We start from the raw sequence: 22,019 nt of genomic DNA on the forward strand, positions 1-22,019 counted from the left end.
GCAAAGGCTATGCACATATCTTGGCCCACACTTCTAGTTCTCATCAGTAACCTGTAAATTATTTTTTGCCAGAACCCATTAAATCAGCTCAGCAGGTAACTTCCATTCCTAGAACTGTTCAGAAGGCCTGGATCACTGCTGTGCATCACACCAAGATGCAGCAAAGGCTTCTGCTTGTGTGTGCTTTGGTACATTAACATTTAAGTTCAGATCTGGAGCAGCATAATGCATCTGTGCTGTGTGCTGTCAAACAAAGCCACAATTCTAATCTTACTCATTTGATCTGTGTGGGACAGAAGCACAATACACAGACCCTGAATTCACTCCAGGAAAGAACAAATATTTTCCTGTGCTTTATAGTCTTAAGCAATTGTTGGACAAAATGCAAATATATGAGGTTATCACTTTAGATTCTCAAGAACTAGAGAAGGAAGGGAAAAAAATTGCTCCCTCACTGACAAGCTACAAGGAGACTACACAGAAACCTGCATGTAGTTGCATCTGTCTGTTAACAACAGCTTTTGCACACATACTAATGTGCCAGTCTTTTAATAAAGAAAAAATCCTGTTCTCCTCTAGTAATGCAGGTATGTAAGTTTGTATGCATCCTTTAGCTAGAAAAGGAGAACAGTTTAGTGGAAAAAACAAGATGCTGTGAGCGAAGAGTAATTCTAATCCTGTTGTGATTAGGAAGCTAACCTGAGTCTGCCTCTCCCCATGCATAAAATGGGGATAATTAATCCTCACTTAACCATGTAAATTAAATAATGTTTCAACAGCGCTGCAAGTGCCACATATTAATTAATGCCTAGGTAATAAAAAGGAAAGAGGCAGGAGCAAAGCACTTCGCTACCTACCTGCAAGTCAAAGGTTGTGTTGCAATTTTAAAAGAGGAGATATTTGGCACTTGCAAGATGAGACCCTAAATTACTATTCAGTCTTAGAGAGAAAGATTTCCCTCTCTTATATGCACACAGCTATCAAGTACATGAAAGCCAAGCACACATCATTCTGCATTTCATATCACCTCTTTGCAACACAGTAAGCTGATGTTAACTAAGGAAATGCCATAAACAAATACACACAGCCAAAGATAAGACAAACATAATGGGAAGATCCATACCTTGAACACCTTCCAGAAGCAGATCAACCCCCTTTCTATAAAAGCTTAAGGCAGTTTCATAATCTTCTTCCTCCTCCTTCTTCAAGGCCAGTTTTATTAACTCGCCTGCTTTCTCCAAGTAATCTTGTTTGCCCGGCTTGGGTTTTAAGCTTCCAGTAAACAAACTATGGCTTTCCCTCTCTCCTTCGGGTTTGCTCCACTCCTGCTCAGGTGCCAGTGTGCTCTGTGCTGGGGGTTCAGAAGTAACGCAAAGGCCAACAGCTCTACTGGGAGAACTTTGGTTGGATGCCATTCCATCATCTAACTCAGCAAGAGAATCTACATCGACTGTCAGAGAGATCAGGTCGCTGTCACTGGAGAAGCCTAAAAGTCAGAAAGGCATCCATTACTTTAGATCTCTCATATACCTTAGGAACCTTCAAAATTCTTTATCCCTTCCAAAGGTTTAGCTTTTTTTTCATTCATGCAGCTTCCTGAGACCGTGCCCAGAAACTCCCTGCCTGTTTAAGACAGCTTTCTGTCTTAAAAAGCTTTTAGTACCTATAGAAACATGCTTTTTAAAATTAACTACAAACTCTGCAGAGCAAGGGGTCTTGAATTTAGTGCTGAGAATGAAGAGACCAACATCTAACACCCAGCTTAAACTTTCAAAGCCAGTTCACCACTGGGCTTCAGAAAATTACAAAACTAACTCTTTCTGTGTGAGTGCTATTAGAAAAGTCAATCAGCAGGAGCCAAATTACTGTTGCAAGAAATCCCAACATACTGTTTAAATCAGCAAGGGGAAGCATCCAAAAACAGTAAATTAGGAGTCTGAATTAACACAGTTAGTGTCAGCTTACGTATCATACAGTACTCTTAACTCCCATCTAACACACACAGCCTTCTTTCATTGCTGACACGTGGTAAAAGGAATTAGGTAACACCTCTTTCACTGAAATCTGAGGTAACACATTTAATTTTACATTTGCTACAAGTCAGTATATCTTTGCTGCAAGCTGACCTTCAGTAACTAAACCACAGGAATTTTGCAAGGTTACTTGGGAATAAAAGGCAACAAAGATATTTTACACACACACCATTTCATTCCATAAGGATTATCATCCACAAAAAGCATTCACTCAATTATGACTTTCAATTAGGCCTACTTAAATTCCACAAATGTAACAGAAACAACTTCTAGATCTCACCTCCACATTCCGATTGGCTCGTAAGTGTCACGTCGTCGAGCCCACTTAAATCCTTCCGAACTGAAAAGAACAAGAACGACAAAAATGTTTCTGACATCCTTTGGTAGAGCAGATTACACGTGCACTTGCCATCAAAATGTAAGAGCACAACCCTCCTACAGGTAAAAGTACATAATATGAACCTGCTTTTTGACTGGCTATCAGAGATACCCATTTGGTAACACACCATTAAAATTGTGACAGTGGTATTAGATTTGCCATTTCTCACTGCTTCCGCAATTTTAAAAACAAAACACGTGTGTTTGCTTGGGGGGGCAATTCAAACCTACCAACTCACCTAATTTCAACAGCAGTAGGATCATAATCCCTATCTCTCACTGCCCTGATGATTTACAGCTAAGGAGACCTTAAAGAGGAGAGCCTCCAAGGCTGGGATCTACACACCACGGAAAAAAAAAGAAGTCAGCTTTCAGTGTCAAGTATGTCGTTCCAGAACAGTACCCTGCATGAGACATACCGAGCTACCCACGAATTTGGCAGTGCCACCTGGATATCAAGTAGCAGTTTGTTTTATCACTTGGCACATGTGCCCACTGAGGCAATAAAACAGGCAACGAGGTCAAGACATTTAGCTATCTGTACACATAGAGAAAGTAAATTCTAAGCTAAAACCTGGTGTCTGTTTTCTCCCATATTATTGAGTGAAGAGTTTGTCCACATTTCCAGGTAACATGTTCTGATTTATATTCAAAAAGTATGTGGCAGCAGCAAGAAGCTGACTCGAAGGCAACTAACACTTTCTTGTTCATTTTGCAAATGTAGAGTTATAGGGAATTTACAATTTATGGAAGAGGAGTAAGAAGGCACTGTAGAAATACTGCTTTTCTAAAAGCCAGCAGTATCTTTGAGTGAGAGGAAACAGACGTGAAGGAGAACAAACTACCAGCCACTCTTTGTCTGAAAAGCAAGGGACAGTCATACTTAGTGACCCAAGACTACTTGAGAGGAGGGGACAAGGCACACAGAAGACAATGCTCCTGATCTTCTCATGGAAGGGACATAAAGTGAAGTGTCCATCCAGAGAAGAAAACTGCCTGTGTAGCCCCAAATCTGGCAAGGAAGAAGGAAAACTCCCAACAGAAATGTTGGAGGAAGACAGGATACATTAACTAGGGTAATAATAATGGGCCCCTTCACCTGCTCAATTTAGGGACAGCAACAAAACTCGGGTGTGGAGGACTTCGAATTCAATTACACTTAGAGGAATTAAGTGGTAGAAGCAGAGCTGATTGGTGGATAAAGGGTGCAAATAGAGAGCATGAATGGAAAAGCTGGGGTTTGTGGGAATGTTGTTCTGGCCACCCAGACTAGATGAATTAGAATCCATCCACACAGCAAATTTCACACAGACTCAAGTTCCCTTCCCTACAGGCCACACAAAACTACATTTGCTCTTCTCTTGTAGCCAACCTGACCAAAAGCTGTCCAAACACAGCTAGTATGGCACAGAGCCTGAGCTAATAAACTTTTCTTAAGGTCAGGTTTAGAGCCCAGATCTGGCACCACACAACCACAGTCATGGGGCTTCCAGTCAGCTCATGGAGCAAGAAGGGTCTGAACTGCACAGGCTTACTTCTGGGAAGATAATGTATACATGGTAAAAAAAAGGAGGGGGTTAAAAATAAAAAGAGAAATTAGCTTCCCGATGAAGCTAACTGCTAACTGCTACTGCTACTGTCAGTTTGCATCTCCTACCATTAATGTGCACACCTGCTTCAAAAATAACTTTGTCTGAAAAGAACAGATAAAAGAGAGAAAACACGACCCACCCTTAAAAGCAAACAGCAGCACCTGTTGGGAACTGGGTCTGATACTTCTCAGTACAACAGCCTGAAGGAGCAGTGCCCACGTGGAGGCCCTTGAACGCTCACAAAACATAGCACAGTGAACCAGTCACAGTTAACTACCATAATCAGACTGGGGGAAAAATCAGACGCAGGCAGGAAGCCCTGAGGAGAGGCAGGGAGGAGACTCAAGGCAGAGTATTGCCACTGCCACCACTGCCATCTAGAGGCCTTAAAGACAGATGTTTCCTTCTGTCCCCGGCTCTCCCCCCCCTCCAAAATCTGGTTTCAAACATAAGAAGAAATGAGCTGGACGACACATAGGTTTTTAGAAAATATAACTCCACAAAAGTCTCATTCAGCATCTTGAAGTCCTGTGCTCATGGTCGTTGCAAGTATCCCGTAAAAGCACTCCAGCAGATTCAGAAAGGTATCAAAGAATTTTTCTACTTTACAGCATTTTTTCTTTTCAGTATTTAATCTCACATAAAGGAAGTGATTTTCTTCTTCTAAAAATGATGCCCTTGTGAATAAAGAATAGAAACATTCACATTAAGCACTTATAGAAGCACTTTTTCTTTTATAAGGCACAGTGCAACATGAGTGCATTGTCAGAATTTTAAATTTCACAGAAATCATGCCCCTTTAAAACTAGTTAGTGGTATTTATCATAACTATCCTCTGTAATTAAACAGCTCTATGCCTTTCCCTTCACAGAATGAAATATCGTGAGAACATTAGTTCATAAACATCATAGAAAATACTACAAAATAAAATGCAAAGCTCACTTCTCATATATAATATATTGTACAACTGAGCACAAAGTTGTTGACACAGAGAGATCCCAGTGGCAAGTCAAACAACCTCAAGGAAAAAAGAAACAACCACTATTACCACTATTAGAAAACACAAGCAGTTTTCATTATTCAAGCATTTTTTTATCAAAGCAAGTTCTACGTCAGAAAAACCAGAGGACATTTAATAGTTAAGAAAAAATCCCCTCTCATATAAGCATAACGAGTGTTTCTATAATAATGTGTATTTATACACGAGTGCAAAACAATTCCAATGGAAAACCTAAGGACTGGAGAAGAATTTCTTAGAAATCACAAGGACCAAGTGTAACTCAGGAACACATAAATATCTGAAAGATTGCATGGTACACAGAGAAGTTTAAGCCAGCACAGCCTCCAGAGGCAGGCAAGAAGCCCCGGTACAATATTTATTTGGGCTGACTGACCCTTCCTTACAGCTATACTATTATTTAGTGCAGGTGAAGTGCCACTAAAATTACTCTACATGTGGGATCCAAGCCAGCATGTACATCTTTAGAAGCAAACTTCCAGAGGTGCAGACAGAGCTCTGCTGATCCCAAGCTCTCTTTCATTAATCCCAGCTCTGACATATCTGCCATACCAAGCAAACATAAACTGGACAGCAGCACTCCATAAACAAATATGGCACTTGTCATTTACGAGCTGCTTTAAAACAGAGCACACTGTAAGGACACATGAGAGAAGAAAGCAAACCTTCAGAGCTGCAGTCAGACAGATTGTCAGTCACAGAGTCAGAAAGAGGCTCAACAGGACCAATCAGTTCAGAGCCATCATGCACCTCTCCACCCTGAAAAGGAAGAGGGAAAGGAATTATTTAGCTGCTGTGCTCTATGGAAATTCTCATTATATAGAAGTGATAGTCAAAATTAAATTTCCTAACCAGTGAATGCTCTGTTACTTTAGAGTTAATGCATTTAAATAAACTATATAAGCCTGTAAAATTAAACAAGGACTTTTAGTTAGGTCATGTTTGGTTCCCACAGGCTGCCTACTGATCTAAATTGTTAGCCCACTGCAACTTCAGAGTTCTGCAGCAGGTCTGCCTGCACACTCAAATCTAACAGGAAGAGAACAATCATGTTCCTGCTGTCCTGTGTCACTTATAGTCTGTGCCATTCAGTGGTGCTCCTAAGCTCAGCAGGTCCCTCACACAGGACTGTTTGCCTGTCAGACTCATGTCCCACCCATGACCCACTGTCTTGAGTTCAGTCATAGTCACGACTGGACAAAGATACCAAGACACATTATTCCCTCTCAAGCCTGAAAGGAATCAAGGACAAGTGAAGTAATAACAGGAACAATTACTTGCACTAGAAACCACATACATGGGGTTTTTTAAATTTCTGCTTCAAATCTTGGGTGCACACTTTCCATGGAACTTTAACAGAAACTGCACCATTTTCAAGGCTGTGTTACATACGGACACTGCTAATCTGTCTTGAACTAGCCCAGCACATTTTCAACCTAGCCAGTTCATTCTTTTGATACACACAGCACTCCCTTTAGTTGTTTCTAAAAATTTATTGTCCAAGTTCTCTCTCTCCACAGCTATTTGCAAAAAAATCTGAAAACGAACAAAAATCACCCATGAACAGAGCTAAAGGACACGGGCTGAGCTGATCAAAACCCAAGGCTCTCCTACAGGAAAGCATAACACTACATCAGCTAACAAATGAGCCTCAATTATTACATTTGCATAATTCCCCTTGTAGACATAGTTGTTCCTAAAAAAGTTAACGTTTTTCTAGTTTTATTCATTTCCTTGCAAAGTCAGGAAAGGTCCATTGGGAGGCTAAAAGTAATACTTTTATTAAGCAAAGGGGCGGAAGAGAGCTCTGAAAAGGTACCCAAAAACACAGAAGTATTTTCAAAGAACTGAAAAAATGCAAGTGAAAATTAACCAAAAAGTAAAATATTCTAACCCAGTCTCCCACTTATTGTTGCCACTAATGCTTAAAGAAAATTATTTTAAGTATTACAAAGAACTCTGCAATAACTTCATCATGAAAATGAGAATTTTAAGCCTCAGTGTAATTTTGCTTTTGCATATGTATCCTTTAAATATACTTAACACATTCATACGTTTAAGTCCCATCTCAGCCAGATGAGTATTTCCTTAATTCCAGGGAGTTACTATTATTGTTACATGTAAATTTACGCTTATGAGTTTGCAGAATGTTAGACTAAGCTACTGAAAATAAAGAGGTTTGAAGGAACTATTGAAAACAAACTGCTTCAGCTGTAATAAAGAGGAAGTCCATATCAATGTATTGTTAGATACGTTATGGAGAGTGGTTTTCATGACATTGTACATGCAGCACGTTGGACTAGTTATATGCAAAATTTGTTGTCATGGACCTGAGTCCATAAGAGACCATATGGAAACAGTCTAAACAGTCTTCGTTCCTTTAGTTTGAAACTATAAACACCTACTTAAAATACAGAAACCATGACAATATTTTATTACTTCCCTACTGAACACCTAGATTCATCATCACAAGTTTTGCTCATCATTTAATGAAAAAATAAATTTTGAATCCCTTCACCTGAAGTTCCTGTAAAACTTTCCACCTTGTAGGGGTGTGGCATGGGGTTTTTTTTAAAGCCACATTTCTAGAGTGAACGGAAAACCCCCAGTCCCTTCACAAAGCATGTCAGTTCAGCTCACTCTCACCCAGTTTATAAAGTAAAACAGAATCAGCACTATATTTTATTTACATCGGTAAGAAGCAAATACTTCTGCAAATGCTAACCAACCTTAAAAAACTCTTCCAGCTGTTTGCTGTTATAGAGAGCAGGGATATTGGCAGAAAACTGCAACAGATCTTCAGCACATTGCCTTCTTTCTTCAATCACAGTCTCATCAAATCGCCCTGGAAGAGACACACAGATTGACAGTTTTAGAAATAACTCCACATTTATTTTGCAATAATAACTACAACGGAAAAGAAAAAAACAAACGAGACAAAAGCAACCTTCTGGAGACAATGCCCTGAGTCTATGAAAGTCACTCCAATGCTTCAGGAGAATATAGCAAATCTTCAAACTTCCTATTCTCAATTGTCCCTAGAGTCCCGTCTTCTGCAATCCACTCGGATGATGAAAGCTGGCAGCTACGACAAGAATCCTTCGCCCTCTCATCGTAAGAATATGTGAGGCAACACTCTTGATTAGCCAAGAGACACTAACGGATGTCCAGTGTTATCTAACAATAAATGATACATGCACAATTTGACAATATGCCAGTCAGTGTCAGCCTTGATTACGGCCCAAATCCTGTAAGGAGCTGAGCAATCTTCACATATTCTCAAGAACAGTGCACAATATGAGCAGATAGTAAACAAAGTATTACTAAAAGCCCCCAAACAGATCATCAATTCCAAGGTGCCATTTATGGAGGAGACAAAGTGTAAGGGAGATGGTGAAGCCCTGCCACCAGGCACTGAAGCCTTCCTCTGAAGTAGTTCCATGCAGACAGAATCTTCATCTCCCTCTGGATTCAAGAGGTAAACAGAGCCGGAAAGCAGCTCATTTACTAAAATGTATGAGCCTTCCTTTTTCCCTACCCAGCACCCAAAACATTCCAATTAGAAAAAACATACTTAAAAAACAATCCCACAGTTCACCTGAAGAGATTTGCTTCTCAGGAGAAAACCCTTGGATTGCTACCTTACATTCACATCCTTCACAATTGCACATAACTTATTTTAGCTTTTTATATCAACATCACTTTGTTGTTGAAATAGTTACAAGTTTACAAAAGAAAAAGGGCAGAGGTTAACAGTAATAATTGAAGGAGAATAGAACAGATATTGGAACCGCTATACAGAGGGAAAAAAAGGACTGGGAAGACAAGTGCAAGAAACAGTATTGCTATAACAGCATGACCAGAAAAATAAGAACCACCTGTGACAGCTCTGTGGCATTAACCTTTGAAGAGGACAAAAGAAACATTGAATACAAAAGCAAAATTCATTTATACTTAGAGCAAGCAAAAAAATAATCCCAGAAGAAAGTATCAAAGCAGGATTCTTTCCAGAAATTCTTCAAGTAAATAGCTCCTGCCCATGCGGTACCAGAAAAAAGAAAATAAAACCAAAAAGACACACACATACTCACAAGATCACAAACAAAGCTTTTGGGGTTTATTTTTTCCATGAAAGAAAAGAAAAGACATCATTGAGCTAATTTTCAGCTTGATTGGTTCTGTACCTTGCTCACCCTGCCGTTTCAGCTGCACAAACATGATCAGCTGTACAAAAGAGTGAGCAACAAGCAAGCAGAAAGAAGGCAAAAGCAATGCTACCACACTGAGTGGCAACACTGAAATCAGGCTTTATTAAACTGCTCATCAAACTTCCTGTGTCTTCAGAGCAACACTGAGGGTGCATTAGGGCTCTTGGTTCATTCCATGCAAAATTGGACATCAAAAAAAAAAAACCCAACCAACTTCTCTCAGCAAAGCACAGCAGCATGGGCCAGTTAAATGAATCTACAAAATAACACGAACACTTATAATGCAATACAAAATCAATCGTGAAGAAGTAAACATGCAACAATACCAGAAACAAATAACTTTTGCAAGAAAGTAATTCTGTAAGATATGTTTCCTCATTTACCAAAAATCTCTCCCTGTTCCAAGTTATCATCAAACCCAACAAAAACTAATTTTTCTTATCCATGTCTTCTCAGTACTCCCACTGGGCCCCAGATAGGACACACCAGGATCAGCACTGCCAGGCTAACCAGTGTGTGTTCCCCTATTGCCAGGCAGCTACAAACCTACAGGTATGAGCCGAGCCTGCCTGGCCTTCACCAGCACCAAAGCATATGCTCTCTTCTTACTCAGTTGCTGTTTCACAGACTTTGCAGAAATATAATTACATTTGCAACCACCTTCACTCTCAGATTTAGCTGATATTAGCCACATGAGTAAGAGGTTCTCCGTTCTGAGAGCACAGTTACACAAGTCTTAGTTTCTTAGGAAGCTGAGCTAAAAAAGAAAATAAAAATACATGTTTGAACAGAGCTGTTGAAACATCACTCACTGTCACATTTTCCAGCCCTGCAGCATCATGATACACCATCAGGACAACTACTTATAGAACTAGAGGACCTTGGGGGAAGGAAGAGCATAATTCAGTACTGGTTCAGTTCACAGACTAGCTGCCATCTTGCCGGCAGTTTAATTCCCAGGCAACCCTGCCTAAGTCCTTCCCCCTCTTCCTTTTTTCATACTTTCCTGTATTGCTCAATACTTTCATTATCACCCTTCTCAATGAGATGTTCAAAGACGCTTACATAGCATGACTCTTCAAAAAAAAGTCATCCTTCATCTAAATCCACATTATTTCTGCTATTCTTTACATCTCTCAGACACATGTAAACTTCATTATAGGACTATGTCTTTCCAGGGTTTTTAAGAAGTGGCAGCTACAATTTTAGCAAGCAACACGTGCAATAGCACAGTTCTGCTATTCCTCCAGTGATGATCCATTCAAAACTTCTTATATACATGAAAGCCAAATGTAAATTCCTGTAAAGAGAATCCACAATTAATTCTGTGGAGCAGACTTGAACAACAAAATACCTGGCAAGGTTTGTGTTCATGTTTCAGTTAGTTTCTCAGAAGACTTCCTATTGTACATGACACCAAGTTCTTAAATATGCTACTTTAATGTACATCGACTTTCTGACTCACAGAAGCAATATCTGACGGAGGGTTTGTTTCTTTTTTGGCAGGGCTGGGGGCTGTAGGGTTTTTTTATACTAGAGTACACTTCGGCAGTTGTTAGATAAGAGACATGATGAACACAGATTTATCCATATTTTGGTAAAATCCCATGTATAGTTAACATGTGGGAATACTTACAGTGTCCAACAACAACAAAAAAGGTAGTTTGAAAGTACCGAAGAAATTATGTTGATGCGTGTTAGGGTAGGACACTAATCATGTCACAGAAATAGGTATAATTTTAACAACTGGATCTGTTAGGACATTTTAGACTTCCAAGATCAAGGCCACTGGGTTTTTTCCCATAAGATGGATAGAAAAGGTTCAAGTGAAGTACAGAAAAAGTCAGGTGATTTCTTTGTCACATCCATAACAAGTTTCCTGCTTTGACGCAAGCGGCTCTATTGCAACAGCATAAAAAATACACACACTTGCATTCGTATTAACAGCTGAGGTGTAAAGCATGCAACAGAGCTCAGTTCTGCAGATGTGGCAAGTCTTTAGTTGCAGGAAATATGGAAGCACAGCACAACACATTTGTTTTTAAATACATCTCAGTTCTCCACACCGTCTCCTGAAACTCCGAACGCTGGAGATGCTGCTCAGGTTCAACACTTCTACTACAGGTAAGTAGTACAACTGTCAGAACCACCAATGCTCATTTTGTAAAGTGCACTCTCTGCAAAACAATATGTAGGTGCATTATTTAAAGCACAGGTATCCAAAAAAAATAAAAAACCAACCGGTTGCCAGCAACTACTGGCACTTCTAATTAGTAACTAGTTTAAAAATTGCAACAAATGTAACATCACCACAGGGAAGAAACACTGCAGAAATGCTCCCTCAATGCAGCTTGGAAACAAAAGATCTTAAGACAGATGGACCTTGCAGCTCACCACTAATGAACAAGACTGAAAACAAGTTTGTCAAAACCTCGAAATCTACTAAAATTATATTTTTCCTCTAGTAGAAAAAAATACTAGGACTTTTCGGAGCACGAATGCTTTAAACTAAAATAAATCATGCGGCAGTTACTATGTGTAGAAGTGAGATGGAAGGAAAAATTTTATGCTGTAAAGGTAAAATTTTACACTGTAAATTGAAAAATAATTCTTAAACTGAAGAGTCAGACAGTTCTGTTCCTTCCAGCTATCATTTAAAATTCATTTTTACATTATCTCCACTTTCCTGTATTCTTCTGTGGCTCAGTTTCATCCAAATGTAGTGAGGTCTGTTTTGTTTAATTTCAAAGAGCTTTTTTATAAATAACTGAATTGAATATTTCTGTGGATTTCCTTCTCTCACCATGCACACTGCAGTCACTTTTGTTCACTAAATACAATAGAAGAAGGATGTTTTTTAGAAAGGATTTCACTCAGTTCTGTCCTTGCTTACAGAGCTACTATAAAAACAGCTAATTTGCATTTATGGCAATTTAAAATTATTCAAGATATTAGAAGCCGATACCTTCTTCCACCTTGATTTTCTTTTTACCCCTCTCTCTCAAAAATAACATGTCTGTGGCAGTTTTGGTCCTGAAGCATCAAAAGGAAAATTTGTGCTTTCCAGACTGAGGTTTGGCCTCCAGGGGAGTTTCATATAGTTTCTCCATTACTCAAGGCAAAGAGCCAGCAAAACAGGATGAGTAGATAGTGGCAGTATTACAGTACTGTCACATAAAGTGGTGGAAAAAAGGCTGACTAAACAACCTGAGTTTGGCACTGTCCAAACAGGCAGGCTTGATTATTCCAAAGTAATAGCAAATAGCAAAAAAATTCTAACCAAACAACAGCAACAAAAAAAACCACACCAAGAAGCATAACACACACAAAGAGGAGAAAATTAAAAAAATAAAAAATCATCACTCAACAAAAATTTAAAAAATAAAAATACAGAAAACCCAAAAAAAATGCTAGGGTGCCCAAAAGCTTGTGCTGAAAGCATGCAAAAAACTGCCAAAAGCATACCAGACACTAAAACACTCTAAAATCATTACAAAAGGAAAAACATGAAAAAACATGATGCAATAGATACATGCCAAAAAATGTGAAACACATGCTGGATAATAAAATATACCAATGTGAGACACAGAGAAAATGTGGGAAAATACGCTCTAGATGCATGCTTAACACTGCTAAAATATGTTACAGACAAAAAACCTGCAAAAATCAGCACTAGATACGTGTCAAAACACACCAAACACTGCCTGGTTGCTAAAATGTGCGACACGCATCAAAACATACAAAAGCATGTATGACAATAGCAACAAAAACAGGCCCAAATCATTGAAAATGTGCAAATACATACAAAAGGATGCACTAGATGTGTGCCAAAAAATGCCAAACGTGCTGAACACTAAAAATGCTAAAAAAATATGGGAAGAAATCACAAAAAAGCAAGTGGCAGCAGGAGGCAAAAAAATAAAAAAAGCCAACCCCATGCTGAAGTGTGCTGTACATTTCAAACACATTAGAAACAAAATGACAATGGAAAACAACACTGCAGCAATGCCTGAGAAACCAAAAACATTCAAAAAAAAGGTGCAAAAACCTAAAGGGGGGGACAAAAAAGGAGCACATGGGAAATTAAAATTCATGCCAAAAGATGCCAAACATGCTGGACCCTCAGAACACCATCACAGTCAAGCCAAACATGCAGTGACAATGCTGAAAGAACCAAAACCCACACCAAAAAAATCATGCAACACCCAGACCAGAAACTTTGCTGAAAATACAGCACATGGTAGATGCATTCAAAAAAATGTCAAACAGGCTGGGCACTAAACAGCACACAAGGTGCATAGAAAAGCCATAAACACAGGCTGAATGCTAATTAAAATAAAAAAATAAAAAATAAAAACAAACAACAACAACAAAAAAGAACACACCACCACACTAAACCAACTTGTAAACAATATGAAGAGGTCTTAACCCAAAAGCCTACCCTAAAACATCTTAGAAACTGAAAACCTTGCCAAAAATGACATTTAAAAAAAAAAGGGAGCATGTGGTAGACTCACGCAAAAAAAAAAATGCCAAACAGATGTCCAAAGATTAAAAACCCATTAAAATGCCCATGACAAAAGGCGCATGGCAAATGCATGCTAAAAAAACCACTAAATATACTGGACACACAAAAAAGTCCCACCTTATAACTTAAAAATGCACTGAAAAATCATACAGTACATGTATGCTAAAAAAACCACCCAAGAAATCCAGGACAGAAATAACATCATAGCCATGCCCTAGGAACCAAGCCACACCTAAAACCACCCCCTCAAAAAACCCCAAACCCAACAAACTCTAAAGGATCACCAAACCCATTCGAAATGCCTCAAAACCGCTTGCAAAGCACACGGTAGATGTAAGGCAAAAAAAAATGTCAAACATGCTGGACTTGTTAAAAAATGATGAAAAATGCTTAAAAACCTGCAGTATATGCATGAAAAAAAGCTACACCTAAGAAATGTTGGACAAAAAAAAAAAAAAACAAAAAAGCCCACATAAAAATGCTGCAGCGATGCATTAGGAACCAAAAACCATGCCAAAAAAAAAGCACAAAATTTACACCAAAAATCTCGACAAAGAGAGTACATGGTAGATGTTTGCCAAAAAAACACCAAATATGCTAGATGCTTAAAAATATGCAAAAAGAAAAAAGAAAAAAAAAAAACAAAAAACCAACAAAAACAACAACAACAACAACAAATATCACAACCACCACAGGCTGGGTGCTTAAAAAAAAACCAAAACAGACTAAAACAACTCATAAGTACCATGGAAATGCTATAGCAACCCCAAAAGCACTTTAGAAACCAAAAAGCTTACCCAAAACCAAACCAAACGCGACATGATAGATGCATGTAAAGAAATGTCAAACACTTACCGGACACCATAAATTAAGAAGAAAAAACAACTTTTAAATGCCTGGGGGGAAAGGCTGGAAAGCAGGCAGTAGAGGCACACCAAGAAGCACAAAACCCATTCCAGACAGTAGCAACACCTCAGAAATGCTTCAGAAACACTCACGAAGTGTTCAGTAGGTGCATCAAAAGAGATGCTAAATATGCCAAACACATAAAAAAAACCATTGAAAAATGCTTAAAAACCCAAAGGATGTTGTGTGATATATACGTACACCAACAAAAAAAAAAACAGCACCAGTTTGTGCTGAACACAAAGAACACACACTAAAAAAGTTTCTTTTATAAACACAGCACCACTGAAAAAAGTGTGGTAAGGTGGAATTCTATATGGAGTCACACTATTTCACTGGAAATCCACACGTAGCTCATTCATGAGAACATATACATCAGGATTAAGTTAAGACCTGTAAGATCTAATTCCTTTTTGTCACTTGTTTCTCCTGTAGAGTCACAATCCACAGGTTTTGGTGAAATATATAACTGGTATACGTAAAACTGATCTCAAAAATCTATCTAGATAAAACTGACAATTGCACTCCAATTCCTAAAATAAAAATCTTTTTCTGTAACAAGCACTTGATACTTTACTGTAACTCATCACTAAAAATCAGACAGCTCATATATGAAAAACTTTGTTCATTGTTCACAAAGCTAATACAGACTTTATTCTCCTGAAAACAGGGAATGTACCTTGTAAAGATATCTCGGCTACTATGTCTAACATGGAGGCAAGAACACAAATATCTCTGTTACAAAAATAAATAAAAGTATCAAGTGGTGATACCAACACACCTACAAGTAAGTTGGGTAGCAAAAGCATATGGAAAATTTCCCATCCAGCTGCAAAACAAGATGTATTTATAGATACTGAGTTATCAAAGAATTTCAGCAGGTCAGGGAGAAATTATGCTTACCAAATACTATTGCTTTGGCAAAAGGTGGAAAGAGTTCTGTATGTCTGCATAGGTTTTTATGGATTTGCCAGAGATCTTTGTGCAGTTTCTTAAAGTCACTGTATCTCTTCCAAACGACTATCTGAAGCAGAGAAAGGGGAGAGAAGTATTAGTGAGGTTCATTGTTCCCATTGCATCACACCACAAATATACCTATTTAATCATATCACAGCACCAACTTGAGCAAATTTGTTTAACAAACACACACAATCTGAATTGTCAGCTGTAACAGGCATAAAAAAAATGGTCATTATCTGTCCCCAACCCGCATTTTAGCAACAACACTACAGTGCATAGAAAAAACATTAAGGCAAAGCTGAAAAAAAAGAAACAAGAGAGGCCAAAGGCAGCACTGCTTCGGTCACACTGAGATCCAGATCTACATAGGGAACCAGTAAGAGAGGAAAAAATGCTGAATAGGAGTGTTGCACTGTCCAACATTCAACAGCAAGCTGTGCTTGGCGCAGCTGCAGGTGGGGGGAAGAGACACAACAACAAAAGAGGAAACGAGTGAAGAGAAATCAATACCAGTAAGGGATTCTTAAGGACAGCACATTAAGCACCCAGGACTACAAAACAGCTCTTAAATTGCGTATGTAAAATGTAGATGTAAATGCAAGCCCCCATTTTAAATGGTTTATTAGTAGTAACGTTGATCAAAAAAGAATATATTCCTTTTGTAATATGGACAAAATCTCCAACTTTAGGAATGTTAAGACAGCATTGGTTCATTATACCAGGTTTTCCTGATCTATCCTTATCTAGTAGGTAAGGTATCTACCTTATCATTCTTCCAAGGTATCTCAGTCAGGTATCTACCTTATCATTCTTCCATTCCATTCTTTCTATTCTTTCCATTCAAGGAAGGAGAACCCAATAGGAAAATCAAGCCAAGGAAAGAACTAAACAACAAAATTTATGCTTGACTGCTAACTGGTTTGCTACCAAGATGAAAAAAAAATTAACAAAGATATTTTATATCTTGATCTTGTTTTTGGTCAGACTCACTAAGCCATCATAATAAACCTCAACAGTAATGTAAAGTAGAACAGAATGAAAAAAAAAAAAGAGAGAGAAACTGCAATGCATTCAGCAGTTGATTCCCCTGTTGCATCACTCAAATATCCCAATTAGCTTAATACAACTAACCACAATTTAAAATATTCCAAATATTTCTGAATGATTTAACAGGCTGACCTCTCACGAGCAATCATAATTGAAAAGGTACTTCTTTCAAGCAAACCAGAGTTAAAGCTAAGTAAAACATTTAGATTTAGCACATTTTTGTTGTTGTTTTGTTGGTGTTTTGGAGGGGGTTTGTTTGGGGATTATTTTTAAACACTAAGATCAGAGGCCTTCCAAGTTTCAGCAGAGGCAAGCCCTACCTACAGAACAATGCAGATATGGGGCAAGATGACTATTAACAGTGGATATGCAAAGTGTTAGTATGGTGACACTCTATCCACCTTATCAACTCAGCTATACTGAAACTAGTAGTTCTGATTCAGACTCAGTTATTGGCACGCATGTTCAGGACTTAACTATAACTGGTACTTGGTGAAGTTCAACAAACGGGGGACTCTCAAGAAGGCCTGCTAGTCATTTTGCTATCAGAAACAATAATTTTTCAATTATGTACTTCTATCTAATCCAATATCTAGAAAGTGGATGATTAGCACTTCTTGAGCAGTGTACGTATAGCAAGTAAAATTGCTTAAGATGGTGAATTCTTTAAACATTAAGTAACTGTATTGTCAATATTTGGGGACAACGTGAAAAGCTGCCAGAAAATAAAAGCATGAGATTCTGCTCTACTGAAAAAGCATCATTTTTCATGCTGCAAACGATCACCCAAGAGTCAAGAGGAAAAAAATAAATATCCATAAGTAACTTGCATAGCAAAAAGCAGTCAAGGTCATCCTAAAACCTTTCCCAAGCTCATGGAAAACATGCCTCTGCACACATGTGGCTCAGCAAAGTTAGCAGTTCCCACTCTACCACACTCATTAGAAAACAGATTTTGAGGAAGGACACATTGTACTTCGAGGCCCAACTAAGCACAGCAAGTATATCATAAAACATATGTTACACTTGTAACGCAATAAGGTGCTTGTCATGGCTAGAGCCAGTGCATCTTATTAACTCATGCAACTCGTCTGTTCCACAATGAACAAGCCTTTCTCCTCCCTGATTAAAAAGGGGAAAAAACCCACCAGACTACCCTAGCTGCAATCGCCTTACATGCCATGTTGCCACCATCAGTCCCCAGAAACAAGGCAATTAAACTTCAGCATGCCAGCCTTTCTGTATCTAATAACTCCTCACACAAAACTCCACGCTAATTTCTTTCATCCTTTTGAGAAGGAAGCCCTTACAAGGTTATCGTCCTTCCTGTCCCAACAACAACAGCAGGGATTCTATTGAATTGTAATTGGCTGCAGTGGGAGAGATGCTGTGGTAAAGGCTTGTGTCCCAAAAGGTAGCTAAAAGATGTGATGGAAAACTGGCAAGTAGAGCTGAGGTCACAGCACACAGACTTATGTGCAGTTGTACATATGTAATGTATGTATTAACATCACAGCAGTGACAGAGACTTCTGAATGAGGAGGCAGGCACAGCTATGTGGTCCTATCTGGGTGTGAGAAGGGGGTTGCATGACACAGATCCTAAAGCAATGGAGTGGTTGTGTGCACAAAATTATCTATTAAATTTCTAATCCTGGAAAACTGAGGTAAATTTATTTCCAGTGGGAGTAGGTTAGGGGCATATTCTTTTTCTTTTGAAGGCTGCCCACAATTCTATTTTTATCATAAGAGGCCCCTACAACAGAAAAGCTCCCAATTTATGGAGTTTTCTGACTACAATCCACCCTTATGGCAACTACCATCTAGGATATTCTTTTTAATAACTCATTATTTTCAGATGCTTGCTTATAACAGAATCACCCCACATGCTGCCACAAGCAGAATCATTAATTTGGTACAATGAAGGGTGGAAAAGGACAACCATCAACAGGTTCATAGCATATTTATGTCCTCTTACTGTCTAACATGGAACTCTGCGTGGCTCACCTACAGCCACAGACCAAAGCAATAACTAAAAGATATGGTTTTGCTACTGTGTCAAAACTCCTTAACATACATTCATGCAATACTCTAGCTGAAAGACACTTACAATGTATTTTTCTGATGAATGGGCTCATCAACAGCTGCTATAAAGTGTTTTTCCTCACAAATGAAGATTTAGGTAATGGCAGAATGTGCTCATGGGTAGGTTCAATTCAGAAGTCTTCCTGGAAAAGGTGAACATCAAGCTACAAACTACAGTAATGAAGCTCTAAAACTAGATCCATGATCATCTCTGATTCTGATAGGTTATTTTAATCTTCTAGACATTAAAAAAATTGCAAAAAGCAGGAATGCTCATGCTTGTCTGATTCTCGAGATTTCAAAAAAGGATGCAATAAAGGCATGTTAGGTCTATTAGCCAATTCTCACCTCTGCCAAGCCACTAATCAATAACTCATGTTTGACCACACAGAGAGATGCAATGAATTCATTTATGAACTCTTCTTTCATCATCTATGCAGGTTCTCCTCAACTGTAGTAAGAGACTGCACCACAAATCAAACATATGCATAAGTTACACAATGTCTGAAAAGCCATAAAGTTGTGCTTTTGAAGGAAGATTTTGCATGTACATAGTGTAATAGTATCCACGTCAAGTCATTACTCCAGATAAAAAAATCAAGAGGGGGGAAAAAAAAGATTCTTAATCTAAAAAAAAAAAAAAAAAAATTCACAACCCACACACACGATGAACTTTTTTGTATCAATAAATGGCTTCTGTGACAGACTTTTGAGGCATTTAAGAGGCACAAGAATACCGCAGATCCTTATTCATAGACTTTCCAGAAGAGGCAAAGTGTAAGCAATTTTAAAGTTTTATCAAAGCATATCAGTGGAAAAATACTAAAGGAGACTCAGAGATATAGGCATAATGTATGACTTGCAGTCTAATTTCTCTCAACTACTCCTATGCTCCTCCGTTTTCACTCTTCACTAATAGACAGTAATGGTGTAGGCTTTTCAGTGAAGTGGTTAAAGAGGAAAAAAGTACCTACAGCTGAGACCTAAGACTTGAATTGTGGACTGATCTCTAATTTTACCAGTAGGAGTTAAGTAACCATCAATTTGCCAATTCCAGCCCCGAGAAAAGAGCTTGCAAAGTTATCAAAGCAGTTTTGTCATCAAAAGACACTTTACTCCCTAAGACTTTGTTTCAAGTCACGATTCATCACTGAGGGATAAAATGCAACATGTTACAGCAGCTACTGTTTTCAACTATGAGAGCTGAAGACAAACGGAAAACATACGAAAACTGTTCGCTCAATTACAATGACAAAACACACAGAAACTGCTAAATTACATCAAAGATGTTTCAAAAGGCATAGTGTGATACATAAAGACATTTGCGCAAGTTTAAACTGTTACCTCCTGGACATCCTCTGGATTTTTTCTTGAAACAATCTGAAAAGCAAAACAAACAAAAAAAAATAAGCAATTAGATTTTCGGTTTGAAAGTTAAAGAGTAACATATAATGATTTGTTGCTGAAGAGAAAAATCTGGAAAAAGGCAAACAGCTGCATGTTCCTGCACATTCAGAAAAGTTTTCAGGTAGTTTTAGAGAAGTCTAATACCCAAATACAACCTGGTGAGATATTTTAGCAGCAGAGTCAGTCGTGATCACAAAGCAAGATGTACATTCTAGGCAAAATGGCACAAAAGGCATCTCTCAAAACAAAGCCAGGTAGAGCACATCCTCAGTCGTCTCTCCAGCCTCTTCCTATTAATTCTTAGTAGGGCCACGTTACTCCAAATAAGCAGAGCTTGTTCAGGCTATAAAGCTTTTATAAAGCTACATAAGCTGCACACCACCTCACTCTAAATGTGAGTTTTTTCATTTACTAAGACAGTATTTCCACTTTACTTACAACCACCAGTGAGCAGACACAGCCATCTGACTCTACCCTTGCGTATTTGTTTCTCCTTAAATACTCTTTGCCTAATTAATTATAAACGACTTTGTCCAGGGGAAGATTGCAGTAAAAGCGAGGCTTGGCTGCACACCATAAAGATGCCTCTATTTTGTCAGGGTTTTTTTTTTTTTCTTTAAATAAATATTGATTGCAAAAGCCTTTGTAATCCAAGTTTTGAACTGGTCTTATAAACAGCAGTAAGAGCATATCCACACAAACATACAAACCAAATAGAGACATTTTCAATTCATAACTGCAATTATCTTGTGCATGTCAGTATGTCCTTCATTATAAGAGCCAAAGCTGTTTAACAAAATAATTAGTCCATTGTTAGCTAAAGCAAAATAGGGCATTCTCAATCCAGCTGGGACTATCCTCACAGTGGCACACCCCAGAATAATTGATGCTATGAACAGGTGATGCGTGTAGGCAAGCACAAGGAGTCCACACTACCTGCACCCCAGAGACTCACACTCCATCCCACTGTACCACAAGCACCAGGCAGCTGTTGCTCTGAGATGGAAGTCACTGAATCTACACTTTCCTCTTGATACGTGACAGTAACATCCCCTTATATTCCCCACAAATTAGCTCTCTTCCTCCCTTCCATTTTTCAAGAATCCTTGCCAAAGCCTCCCCAGATTTCATACCATCAGTTTACTACACAACCCAGCCACTGTCATCTTTCACACATTGTGGAGGACACAAAACAGAAAAGAGAAGTGTTACCTTTTCTAGCTATCCTCCAAAAGACCTGAAACATTTTCCTTCACAAGTCTAAGTTCTTTCTCTCACCTCAGCACATCAAAGTCCTCTTCTTCCAGCGTAGTCTATCTTTTGATAAAACCTTTCTCAACTTTTCCTCGCTCTTGAGTAATCTAACATTTGGCAACTTTACCAAATTTTAACCTTGGTGGCTGTTGCTCTTTCATTGACTACCAGGCAGTTTATAAGTATAATTGGTGAAATATTTCTAACCTTCTTTTCTAATAGCTGGCGTACTTGATATAAGGAGCCTGTAGAGCTGGGGAATGAAAATATCACAGGCATGGCTACACATCACAGAAGAACACCAAAGGGCAGACACCAACTGCTTTGCTTTGCAGTTCACCTTTAGTTAAAGCCTTGCAACAGTTTTGGCAGCTAGGTAAGTTACCAGATGGGCAGAAGGAAACCCAGAGAGATGAGTAATTACCCAGCCAGTTAGTAAGAATCTGGAATAAAACCCAGAGGCCCTGTTTCACACTTGCTCTAATGTTACATTGCCTTCTATATCTACCAGCCATGCCAACTTTAAGTCAGTATGCAATAATTTATGTGTTGTCCTACTTTGTTCTTCACATCCTTTCCTGAAGGTCAATCATCTCAGAAGAGG

General features: G+C 38.6%; 1 protein-coding gene across 6 annotated transcripts in view; it reads right to left on the reverse strand.

The window, feature by feature from the left end:
* Positions 1–20,131, reverse strand: part of RPS6KC1 (ribosomal protein S6 kinase C1) — an 82,988-nt gene extending 62,857 nt beyond the window's left edge. For 3 of the 6 annotated variants that reach the window (XM_018085218.2, XM_018085217.1, XM_018085216.2), the window contains exons 1-6: positions 19,103–19,209; positions 15,567–15,687; positions 7,751–7,866; positions 5,687–5,780; positions 2,314–2,373; positions 1,124–1,486 (exon numbers count right to left, since the gene is read on the reverse strand). In XM_018085218.2, coding sequence (XP_017940707.1) covers positions 1,124–1,486; positions 2,314–2,373; positions 5,687–5,780; positions 7,751–7,866; positions 15,567–15,687; positions 19,103–19,186 — 838 coding nt within the window. In that variant the 5' untranslated portion in view covers positions 19,187–19,209. Of the gene's footprint in view, positions 1–1,123; positions 1,487–2,313; positions 2,374–5,686; positions 5,781–7,750; positions 7,867–11,278; positions 11,335–15,566; positions 15,688–19,102; positions 19,210–20,098 lie in introns of those variants that run through there. The other 3 variants (XM_029965054.1, XM_008932936.3, XM_029965053.1) reach the window with 2 other exon arrangements.
* Positions 20,132–22,019: the final 1,888 nt, after the last annotated feature.

The sequence above is a fragment of the Manacus vitellinus genome, unplaced genomic scaffold (genome assembly GCF_001715985.3).
Source record: "Manacus vitellinus isolate BGI_N305 unplaced genomic scaffold, ASM171598v3 scaffold_8_pilon, whole genome shotgun sequence".
NCBI classification, from domain to species: Eukaryota; Metazoa; Chordata; class Aves; order Passeriformes; family Pipridae; genus Manacus; species Manacus vitellinus.